We start from the raw sequence: 12643 nt of genomic DNA on the forward strand, positions 1-12643 counted from the left end.
ATGTAACTTTTCTTTTACTATATTTTAGGTGGCTGAATATACTGTTTTAGAAGGAAAACTTCAAAAAACCCTAATTGACTTAGAGAAGAGAGAGCAACAACTTGCCAGTGCAGATTCAGAGGTACTTCGTTCGTATATTGTATGTTTTCATTTCGTTAGAGAGTCTGTATATTAAGTTCATACCCTTTATTTCTTTTCTTCTAAACATGTAAAATATATTTCATGGAGATTGTCTTTCAGACAGTATGAAGGAAACTGCTCCATCTGAACAGAGCATGTTTTTTATGTTAGAATTTGAGGAATAGGTAGAAAAGTGTTTGTTATTTGAAATTAAGCATCATTCATCCAGCAGTGGAATTTTGTGGTTAACTTTCCCATTGTATGGAAGGAATGGATTGCTGTATTGCCTAGAGAAAAATGTACCACCAGCTCAGGGGCCTAAAATGCTGATACTGCTCGAAGGGAGAAGGGAATTTTGTTGTAAAAAAATTTGGTATAACACGCTTATGAAAATACCTCACAGGGGAAGGACAAGGTTGGCAAACAAATGTAGGAGGTGTGTATTTGCATTAAAATACAGTAGAACTTCTTCCACGTTAATTTTATATGCCCCTTGCCCACCCAAAATCGATTAAAATTTAATCAGTAAATCACCCTAACCATGTCTTTATGCATTGTTTTGGGATTTCTAAATTGTTTAGATGTTTAAACTTAAATATATATGGAAATAGTTTTGTTCCTAATACTAAAGTTCTGTTATCTTCTACATTATTAGGTAGAGAGAGAGAAGTTTCTAGAAGAAAAAAAGCAATTTGGGCATATAAGCCTATATAATAAATGGGCTTTATTCAAATGGGAATTTTAAGTGGTTAGGGCCTTTTCAGGAGCCCTGCTGGCCCAGTGGTTAAGCGCTCAGCTGCTAACTGAAAGGTCAGCAGTTCGAACCTACCGGCTGCTCCATGGGAGAAGGATGTGGCAGTCTGCTTCTGTAAAAATGTACAGCCTTGGAAACCTTGTAGGGCAGTTCTACTCTGTCCTATAGGGTTGCTTTCGGTTGGAATCAACTCGAGCACAGTGGATTTAGGTAGGGTCTTTTCATCTGAATTCATATGGGTTTTGTATATTCTTTATATATTAGTATTTAATAATGATTGACTGAAAATTTATAATTTCAATATTCTTAAGTATTAAGCAGTAACTGAAAAGGATCTGAAAGTGAATTTGTAAATATTCTGAACATTTAATTGTATCTAAGGATAATAGAATATTGGACAGTATAATTCAGCTAGTAATAGGCCAGCCTCTTAAAGATGCACTTGTTTCAAGCTGCAAAGAGAAAAAAAGGAACTACAGTCAGAACGTGAACGAAACTTCCAAGAACTTCAGGACTGTATCCGTAGGGCCAAAGAAGACTGTGTTCACCAAGTAGAGCTAGAAAGATTGAAGATCAAGCAACTAGAAGAGGATAAACACCGACTTCAACAGAAGGTTGTATAATACCTGTCATCTTTTTACATTTAAAGTTTATTTGTATTCTAGGAAGAAATAGTTCATTAAAAAGTGATAAAATTCACAGTAATTTGCACTACTAATCATAATTATTGCACTGAGATGCAAATATACTTTAATTTGGATCTTTTTTTTCTTTTAAGTCAAAAGCTACAGATTATATTGGATTAATTTTTTTTTCCTTTTTAACTATTTGCATGAAATTATGCTATTTTTCAGGTGACTCCCAACTTAAAGTCTTTTTTTTCTAATAAATTTCCTTGTAGCAAACAGATATTCTTCACATGTCACAAATTGAGTTAAGAACCAAATTTCACGAGATAATTTTCTGTGCTCCTCTCCATTTCCTCATCTCATACCCACCTTTCAGCCCATCCTACTCCACTTTCTGTCCCTTTCACTCCAACCATCCAGCTGTCACTAAGGTCAGTGGACGTTTTTAATCGTCATCTTAGTAAAACGTCTTGACAGCACCAGCGGTCTTGTCATTGTTTCTGTATATTCTCTCGACTTCTGTTGCATCACTCCCATTGTTTTCCCCTACCTTTCTAGGCACCTCTCAGGCTGTTAAATGTTGGAATTCCTTCAAGCTCAGGACTTACTTTGTACTAAACAATTCTACCCATGGCTTCAGAAACAATCTGTACATCTGTGACTCCCACATTTATACCCCAGACCTTTCCTTTGCATTCTAGACCCTTATGTCTAACTGCCTTTTTGACATCTCTACTTGATGTAAAGGCATTTAAACTCAGCATGCCATACCTTACCTTCTCCGTTAAGTATTCTCTATTTCAATGATAGGCCCCTTCAATCTGCTTGCCATGTTGTAGCCAGAATGATATTTTTGAAATTTGGGATCATGACACTCCTCTTTAAAACCTTTTAATGGCTTCTTAGGCAATAAGAATTCTTACCTTGCGCTACAGGCCTCTGCATAATTTGGTCCCAGCCTACCTTTTATTTCATCTCCCACTGTTTCACCTTTGTTGTTTAGTCTCCAACCACATGGGTCTTCCTTCAGCTTCTCAAGCATGTCATGCTCAGGTCACCCATAGAATCTTCATCTACGCTACTATTTCTGAGCCTAGTGAATTCCACTCATCTTTCAGTTTTTAGGATCACTTACCCAGGGAAATCTTCACTGATCCCTGCTCCCCAAGGTTAGGTCAAGTTTTTGATACATGTTCTCATAAGACATTGTTCTCCTATTTTTTTTTCTTTATATTTTATATAAGTTTGTTTTTATTAATGTGATGATTTGATCAGTGTCAAACTCTTTGCTTCATAAAAACAGGAACAGTGCTTTTTTTGGTTTATAGCTGTATGCCTGCAGCCCAGTCCAATCTTCAGCACATAACAGGAACTCAATGAATATCAGCTAAAAGAACGATCAGCTGTTAAAAATTAAACTTACCTTTCTTAAAAATTTCAGCATAGATTAGATATGTGTGATGAATGCATTCAGAGTCTTCAGTCAATTCTGGCATGTCGACCTGTTTGACAGCACCTTCAGAGTCAGATAAGGTCACAATATTAAGGTGGTTTTTTTTTTTTATAAATATGATTGTTACCGTGGGAGGGTCTCACTTAAAATATGAAAGATAAGGTTGTAAAAGTGGGCAAATGTGATGGGATTCGCTATTAATGCATCCCTTCTTCCACTTATCAGGAAGATTCAGCCATTTAGAACAAAGATTCTTAAAGTGTTCAGGAGGGCTCTTAAAAAAATGCGTGATGTCAGTACCCCTTCCCACATTGACATAATTAGCTTGTATTTTTGTTGGAAGAACCTGGATGCTGGTATTTTGGATAAATTACCCAGGGCAGTAATTTGATTTTGAACCACTGGTCTAAAACATAATCTAGGACCTGTGGGAAAAGAACTCCGGGTGGGGGAAGGTATGGGCAGGGTAAGTTTCTGGGATGCCCAAATTGCTAAGTCCATGCACTCTATACATTTCACATCTTATATATATATAGGAAAGCTTTTTAGACTCTTGTTCTGAACCAGGTTACATGAGCTATATACACAATTCTAACTAGAAGGCAGAAGGAGCAGTGAGAACTGTCTGTATTCAAATATATAAGAATTCAAAAGTGCCTGTATTCAAATATATAAAAGGGGATACCAGAACTCAAAAATCGCTATAGTTTATGGGCCCCTTAGCAAAGGAAAAAGAGTCTACCGTGCATTAGTATCTTATTGCTCTACAACCTAGTACGATAATTGTTTACGATAATATGGTGGCAAAACTACTAAATGCAATATTAAGTTTGTTACCTTTTGTTAAAACAGGAAAGTCAGTGAGATACTTTTAAGAGATTTCTATTCAACTTTTAAAATAAAAGTTTGAATGTTAACAGTGATCAACTTCAGTTACATGGAAAATATTTATATGTGGAACACCTCATTACCTAAAGATGCTAGATAAATTCTAATTAGAATTGTTTTTGTTGACATAAAAGAAATTATTATTGATGTTTTGAAGTTCCATTTTTGCTACAGATTTTTTTTCAGTATTTCAAATCTGGTTCTTATGTCTTAGGAGAGTGATAATTGGTTTATCTGGTGATGGCTGGTCATATCAGTATATGATTTTTGGAAGCATCTTGAGCAATGCTCTTTTACATTTGAATAAACAAAAATTCCCAGATTTGAAAAGAACATCATTAAATATATATATATTTGCAGTTCTGCAGCTCTTCTAAAGGAAATTATAGTGTTTAGTCAAGGCAGTCTACGTCTCTGTCTCTCTCTTTTTTTTTTTTTTTTACTTTTTTAGAAAGTAGTACATGTTTTCATTAGAATGTTATTCTAGGGGATGAGAAGATCTGAAATCTGTTTATGCGTCTGCTACTAACTAGCTCTTTGGCATTGCCTGAATTATTTAGCTTTTTGGCCCTCAATTTTTTTTTACTTACGAATATGAAGAGGCTGGACTAAATAATCTTTAAATTACCTAAAATCGTAATAGTATTTATGACATTCATACAGTATCAAATTATAAGAATAATAATAAATATTACATTACAATTAAGTTTTTATTTTCATGGATAACAGTCTGCATATATATAATACCCAGTCTTTTCTTAGATCTGATACCTTAAGAAAAATATAGAGAAGATACCAGTATTTTTATATGATAACTTTCTGATTTGCCAGGTAAAAGTTAACAAAAACATTCTTATGATACTGGGTTTATAAGAAATTCCATATCGGTAAAAAGATTTTGTACATTGTAATCAGTTGATTTAATAATGTTTTTTTTAAGATTACTAAGAATCTTTATTTTCCTCATTACACTTCATTTTCTAAATTTTCTGCTACGAACATGATTTAGAATAAAAAGATTTGAATTCTGTAACATTAAACTTGAGTATTTTTATTTTAAAATGGATATAAATACTTTTTTTAATGCAGCTTAATGAAGCTGAAAATAAATATAAGAATTTGGAAAAAGAGTTCCAACATTTCAAGGATCAACAGAGCAGCAAACCAGAAATACGTCTACAGTCTGAAATAAATCTTCTCACCTTGGAAAAGGTACCATGTCAATTTTTTTCAGCGTAACTATTCCCAGTGATCAGTTTGTAAAATCAGCAAATAATACTTGCATACAGAATGTAATAACGTTCCACTATAGTATTCTGATAGCAAATAAAAACGCATCAGACAATTGAAGGTACATGACATTGTCGATACTTGGGTTTCTTGGCTTGTTATCAGTTATAAACTCCCAAAAAGCCTATTGTCACTGAGTCAATTCTGACTCATAGTGACCCTGTAGGACAGAGTAGAACTGTCCTGTAGGGTTTCTAAGGCTATAATCTTTAGGGAAGCAAACTGCCACATCTTTCTCCTTCGGAGCTGCTGGTGTGTTTGAACTGCCAACCTTTCAGTAAGCAGCCCGAGCACTTAACCACTGCACCATCAGGGCTCCATATCAGTTGGAGCTCATACTAATTAGAGCTCTTATTTGCAAGCAGCAGAAGCTGACTAACTGTAAGAGTGAAGGAATTTACAAAACAGGAAAACTGAAGAACCAGTTTCAGAAAATAGGCAGGAACCAGAGGAAGCAAGGTACAGCCAATATCTTGTATCAAAACAGTTTACCAAGCTGCTGTTGTTGGTGCCATCACAGCTGCAGACAGTGCCATGTTATTGAATTGTGTATCCTCTAATTCTGGTGTCACTCTATTGAACTCTGTTTTGCTGTAGTCATTGTGAATACCTCTGCTATTGGTTTCCTTAGCCTCTCTGTATCACGATTCTCTAGGTTTAGAAGTAGAGGTAAAGTTGAGAGTTTGAATATGGAAATGGCTTATAACAACTGCAGTGGGGAATTTGTTAGCATTATTGATGGGAGAATGATTGCAGTTGAGGTTAGATTGCATATTTTTGAAGAGAATTTTGTCAGCACTGTTATAGCAAAGTTTAGCATACTCTCTTCCCTTTCCCCAATGAACATAGGCTAGTGAAGGTGGCTAGGATTCAGAGACAGGTAAAATGAAAGCCATGGAATGGTAAGATCCTAGAGAGACCGTATTTGAAATAATCGACATTTGGCCTACTAAAGGGACAGGGAGAACAGAAAAGGGTCAGAAGACCCAAAAGGTCACTGTCACTGAAGGTTGGTAAAGTGAAAGTTAAGATGTTTGATTGATGAAGGGAAGAGCTGTGATTTTAAGATCTTGGAAAAGGATTTAGCTATGTGATGGTGGATTGGAGGGATGATCATATCTACATATTGGTTTCTGAAGTACAGTGGAGGTAAAGTAATGAAGTCAAGAAACTTTAAATATAAGGCATTATGTGAGATGAGCTAAATGAGGAAAAGTGTGAACCTAGCACTAAAGTTATCGAGTAAAGTGGGATAATATCCAAGAATGGTATTTTCAGACCATGTGATTTCAGGCTCCTTTAGGGACCGTTGTGGGGCATGGGAATGGCAGATAGTGCTCTAAAATCCTTCACTTCAGTCGGAGTCCTTGCTTCTTTCTTGAGACAGGTTTAACTTAGAGTATTACGAACCTCCCTCAAAAAATGAAAAAAACGCTTGAGAACTTCTGACTTATATGTTGATAGATGGTAGTGAAGAGGCAAGTATAAATGAATAGACTAGATTTTGAAACAGGAACCTTTGTTGAACAGCTATGGTAGAGTAGTAATCAGAAAGTGGCATTGGGGAGCAAGAAACAAACTTGTAGGTTTGGGAGAATGGACTAATGGATAGCATCAACAGAAGAGTGCCTGAGCAAAGTAATGCCTGGTCTCTGTTAAAGTGTGGTAGGGGGACGAAGACTACTGAATAGCTCCAAAATCTTTTATTTCATAACTTTAACACGGAAAACCTTAAAGTTTATGTTGAGATATTATAGTTCAGTATCAGACTGTGGAATAGATTCCTTTAGGAAATTCTGATAGTCATTGTGATTGTTTCAGAACTGCTGCAAACCAAACCAGATGATAAGCTTTCCAAGGCAGAGACCATGTTGTAGCTATCTTCATGTTACCTGTGCCTAACACAGCACCCTGTACCTTGTAGTATTGAGTAAATATCTGTTGATGGTGATGATGAAACAGCATAACCTTTGCTGCTCAGAATCTCCGATCATTCATTCATTCAGCAAAAATTTATGGAGGGCGTATTGTTTGTGCTTATTTCATCTTGGTACAAAACAGTTTTGAGATGGTTGTTGTTGTCTTAGGTGCTGTCAAGTCAGTTCCGACTCATAGCAACCCTACGTACAACAGAAAGAAACACTGCCCTGTCCTATGTCATCCTCGCAGTCGTCATGCTTGAGCCCATTGTTGCAGCCACTGTGTCAATCAGGCTCATCGAGGGTCTTCCTCTTTTTTGCTAACCGTCCACTTTCCCAAGCATGATGTCCTTCTCCAGGGATTGATCCCTCCTGATGACATGTCCAAGTATGTGAGATGTAGTCTCGTCATCCTTGCTTCTAAGGAGCATTCTGGTTGTACTTCTTCCAGGACAGGTTTGTTCATTCTTTTAGCAGTCCATCGTATATTCAATATGCTTCACCAACACTACAATTCAAAGGCATCAGCTCTTCTTCAGCCTTCCTTATTCATCCTCCAGCTTTCACATGCATGTGAGGCGACTGAAAACCCCATGGCTTGAATCAAGTCCACCTTAGTCTTCAAGGTGCCATCATTGCTTTTCATCACTTTAAAGAGGTCTTTTGTAACAGATTTGCCCAATGCAACGCGTCTTTTGATTTCTTGACTACTGCTTCCATGGGTGTTGATTGTGGATCCAAGTAAAATGAAATCCTTGCCAACTTTAATCTTTTCTCCCTTTATCGTGATGTTGCTTATTGGTCCAGTTGTGAGGATTTTTGTTTTGTTTGTGTTGAGGTGTAATCCATACTGAAGGCTGTGGTCTTTGATCTTCATCAGTAAGTGCTTCAAGTCCTTTTCACCTTCAGCAAGCAAGGTTGTGTCATCAGCATAACGCAGGTTGTTAATGAGTTGTCTTCCAGTCTTGATGCCATGTTCTTCTTCATGTAGTCCAGTTTCTTGGGTTATTTGCTCAGCGTACAGATTGAATAGGTATGGTGAAAGGATGCAATCCTGATGCACAGCTTTCCTGACCTTAAACCAATCAGTATGCCCTTGTTCTGTTCGAATGACTACCTCTTGATCTATGTACAGGTTCCTCATGAGCACAATTAAGTGTTCTGGAATTCCCATTCTTTGCAATGTATCCATAATTTGTTATGATCCACATAGTTGAATGCCTTTGCATACTCAGTAAAACACAGGTAAACATCTTTTTGGTATTCTCTGCTTTCAGCCAGGATCCATCTGACATCAGCAATGATACGCCTCATTCCACGTCCTCTTCTGAATCCAGCTTGAATTTCTGGCAGTTTCCTGTCAATATACTGCTGCAGCTGATTTTGAATGATCTTTAGGAAAATTTTACTTGTGTATGATATTAATGACATTATTTGATAATTTCCACATTCTGTTGGATCACCTTTCTTGGGAATAGGCATAAATATGGATCTCTTCCAGTTGGTTGGCCAGGTAGCTGTCGTCCAAATTTCTTGGCATAGATGAGTGAGCACTTCCAGTATTACATCCATTCGCTGAAACATCTCACTTGGCATTCTGTGTATTCCTGGAGCCTTGTTTTTCACCAATGCCTTCGGTACAGCTTGGACTTCTTTCTATTGGCACCATCAATTCCTGATCATATGCTACCTCCTGAAATGGTTGAACATCGACCAATTCTTTTTGGTATAGTGACTCTGTATTTCTTCCATCTTCTTTTGATGCTTCCTGGATCGTTTAATATTTTCCCTGTGGAATCCTTCAGTATTGCAACTTGAAGCTGGAATTTTTTCTTCAGTTCTTTCAGCTTGAGAAATGCCAAGCGTGTTCTTCCTTTTTGGTTTTCTATCTCCACCTCTTTGCGTGTGCCATTATAATATTTTGGTTTGTGTTCTCAAGCTACCCTTTGAAATCTTCTGTTCAGCTCTTTTATTTCATCATTTTTTTCCTTTTGCTTTAGCTACTCGACGTTCAGGAGCAAGTTTCAGAGTCTCTTCTGACATCCATTTTGGTCTTTTCTTTATTTCCTGTCTTTTCAGTCACCTCTTGCTTTCTTCATGTATGATGTCCTTGATGTCATTCCATAGCTCATCTGGACTTTGGTCATTGTGTTCAACACTTCAAATCTGTTCTTGAGATGATCTCTAAATTCAGGTGGGATATACTCAAGGTCGTACTTTGGCTCTTGTAGGCTTGCTCTAATTTTCTTCAGTTTCAACTTGAACTTGCATACAAGCAACTGATGGTCTGTTCCACAGTCAGACCCTGGCCTCGTTCTGACTGATGATATTCAGCTTTTCCATCCTCTCTTTCTATAAACGTAGTTGATTTGATTCCTGTGTAGTCCATCTGATGAGGTTCATGTGTATAGTCTCTGTTTATGTTGGTGAAAAAAGGAATTTGCAATGAAGAAGTCCTTGGTCTTCCAAAATTCTGTCATGCGATCTCTGGCATTGTTTCTATCACCAAGGCCATGTTTTCCAACTACTGATCCTTCTTCTTTATTTCTAACTTTCTCATTCCAATCACCAGTAATTATCAATGCATCCTGATTGCACGTTTGAACAATTTTAGACTGCAGAAGTTGGTAAAAAGGTTCAGTTTCTTCATCTTTGGGCTTAGTGGTTGGTGCATAAATTTGAGTAATAGTCGTATTAACTGGTCTTCCTTGTAGGTGTATGGATATTATCCTATCACTGACAGTGTTGTACTTCAGGATAGATCCTGAAATGTTCTTTTTGACAATGAATGCAATTCTATTCCTCTTGAAGTTCTCATACCTAGACCATATGATTATCCAATTCAGAATGGCCAATACCAGTCCATTTCAGCTCACTAATGCCTGGGATATCAATGTTTATGTGTTCCATTTCATTTTTGACAATTTCCAATTTTCCTAGATTCATATTTCTTACATTCCACATTCTGATTATTAATGGATGTTTGCAGCTATTTCTTCTCATTTTGAGTCGTGCCACATCAGTAAATGAAGGTCCCAAAAGCTTGACTTCATCCATGTCATTAAAGTCGACTCTGCTTTGAGGAAGCAGCTCTTTCCCAGTTGTCTTTTGAATGCCTTCCAACCTTGGGGGCTCATCTTCTGGCAGTATATCAGACAGTGTTCCGCTGCTCTTCACAAGGTTTTCAACGGCTAATTCTTTTCAGAAGTAGACTGCCGGGTCCTTCTTCCTAGTCTGTCTTAGCATGGAAGCTCAGTTGAAAGCTGTCTGCCATGGGTGACCTTGCTGGTACTTCAATACCAGTAGCATACCTTCCAGCAACACCAGAACACACAAGCCCCCTCAGTTTGACACACTGACAGATTCATGGGGGTTGAGATCATTGGTAACTGTTAATGAATTCATCAGCTATTTATTGAGTGCCCTGTATGTTCCCAAGACAAACAGCCTCCTCATTTTAGAAGAGAGAATAAACAAATAAATGAACAAGATGATTTTTATTAGTGCTAAGCATAAGCATAACAAAAGTAATTAAAAGGATGGTGTGATGGTGAGTGTGGCACTGTAGGTGACATGGCAGGACAATGCCACCCTACAAAGGCTGGTCAGGGAAAGTCTCTTTGAGGAGATAACCATCATTTGTGGTGAGTTGAGATCTGAGAAAAGGAGGAGCCGACAGTTGTAAAGGGCTATGGAAGTGTCTAGAGAGCAACTGCAAAAGAACAGATGTAGGAGTAAGCCTGAATTGTTTATGGAATAGGAAGGCTAGCCTAGCTAAAGCATAGAGCGTGAGGGGAGGAGAATATACAAGAAAGGTTTAAAATATAGGTCTTTTAAACCATGGCAAGAAGTTTAGATTTTGTGCTTAGTCTGTGAGAGTTGTAGCACAATAGGAGTTAAGAGCATGGACTTTGGAGTCAGATCATCTTCATTCGAATCCCGGCTCTCTGCCACTTAGAAAGTGTGTAAACTTGGCCAAGTTACTTTACTTCTCTGTACCTGTTTCCATATCTTTTAAATGGGGATAATAAGGTTGATGAAAGGATTAAATGAGTTAATATTAATAAATTGCTTAGCACAGAAACTCGGGCATTATAACAAATGTTAAGAAAAATAAACAAAGTTTAAATAAATAATGGGATACAGTAGAAGGGTTTTGAAAATCCACCTAGTATGTAGAAAATGTGTGTAGGAGGACAAGACTTGGCTTTTCAGCTGAAGACCCTTATTCAACTGCTTTCTCAACATCCTTTCTTGAATGTCTTAGGGCAGCAGTTTTCAAACTTTTTGGTTTCAAGACCCCTTTACACTATAGTAGGTATTTCTGTAGACTGTCAATTGCCTGAGCTATCTTTTGCTCCCCTCATTACCCCTACCAACAAAACCACAGCCATCGAGGCAGTTCCAGCTCATAGTGCCCCTATAGGACAGAGTAGAACTGCCTCGTAGGGTTTCCAAAGTTGTGTATCTTTGTGGAAGTAGACTGCCACATCTTTCTCTGATGGAGCAGCTGGTGGGTTTGAACCGCTGACCTTTTGGTTAGCAGCTGAGTGCTTTAACTACTGTGGCACCAAGGCTGCTTTCTTCTCACCCCTACATCCACTTAATTACAAAGTGTTGTTAATTTTATGTCTTACGTATTTGAACAGTCTCTTCATTTTTTCCTTTTCGACCATTTCTTTATTTCTCTACCAGTGAGTTTAAATCCAGCTGGGTGTTTCTCACCCCTCCTTTGATAATATCAATTCTTAAAGTACTTCTGTGTTTATAGGTATGAGCTCTGTAGTATCTACCAGAAGTATTTGAAACGTTCATTTAGACTGTGTCTCATCAGCTGTAGACCTGTTAAGTTGGTGTCAAAGAGTATTTTTAGTTTATCTTGGGGAATTCAGAGACTAGATGTCCAAATTGTAACAGAAGCATTATCTTATTCATCTTCTCTGAATATAGACTGGTTGGCTAGATAATATCCATCATAGAAATAAATTTTAAATAATTTTTAGAATTTCTTTTTCCAGCTACACTTTTACCAAAATGATAAAAATAATTAAACATATCAATAGCATAAGCAGTACCATGAATTTGATGAAGGTGAACAAGAAAGAGAGAGGAATGCATAATTGAATTGCTTCTATACTAGACCTGATGAGTTTATCCAGCATGTTTAAGTGCCTGGTGTAACAAGGCTTCTCAGCTCTTCTGGAAATTCTTTGCATAACTTTTTGGAGCCAGAAGAGGGCAGAATGTTATTTCATAAGTAGTAACAGATAAAACCGCAAAAAAGACGTAAGTTAAAAAATACCTGATGTACTCTAAAATTTCTGGTTTTGTCTGATTGAGAGCTTGTCGTTTTTTCCTGATTATCCATATTCTGAAATATAACACACATATTCCCATTTTCAATGAAATGATCTAAAAATAAGTTTACATTAGATACAGTTTTAACAAATACAATTCTTGATTCTTTTTATTATGTAAGAAGTGAATAAGAGCTTATGATTGTTTTAGCTGAGAAATACCTTTTATATGGCTTGAAAATAATTGAAACGTTAAAACAATAAATTATGGGAAGCATAATTTAGGGCATATA

At 37.0% G+C, this 12643-nt stretch overlaps 1 protein-coding gene across 4 annotated transcripts in view; it reads left to right on the forward strand.

The window, feature by feature from the left end:
• The window catches only part of CEP120 (centrosomal protein 120), a 76523-nt gene that overhangs the window by 44353 nt on the left and 19527 nt on the right, over nt 1-12643 (forward strand). For all 4 annotated transcript variants that reach the window (XM_049873557.1, XM_049873556.1, XM_049873558.1 and 1 more), the window contains 3 exons: nt 29-121; nt 1327-1488; nt 4934-5056. In XM_049873557.1, coding sequence (XP_049729514.1) covers nt 29-121; nt 1327-1488; nt 4934-5056 — 378 coding nt within the window. The remainder of the gene's footprint in view (nt 1-28; nt 122-1326; nt 1489-4933; nt 5057-12643) is intronic.

This window comes from Elephas maximus, chromosome 2 (assembly GCF_024166365.1).
Source record: "Elephas maximus indicus isolate mEleMax1 chromosome 2, mEleMax1 primary haplotype, whole genome shotgun sequence".
In the NCBI taxonomy this organism is placed as follows: domain Eukaryota; kingdom Metazoa; phylum Chordata; class Mammalia; order Proboscidea; family Elephantidae; genus Elephas; species Elephas maximus.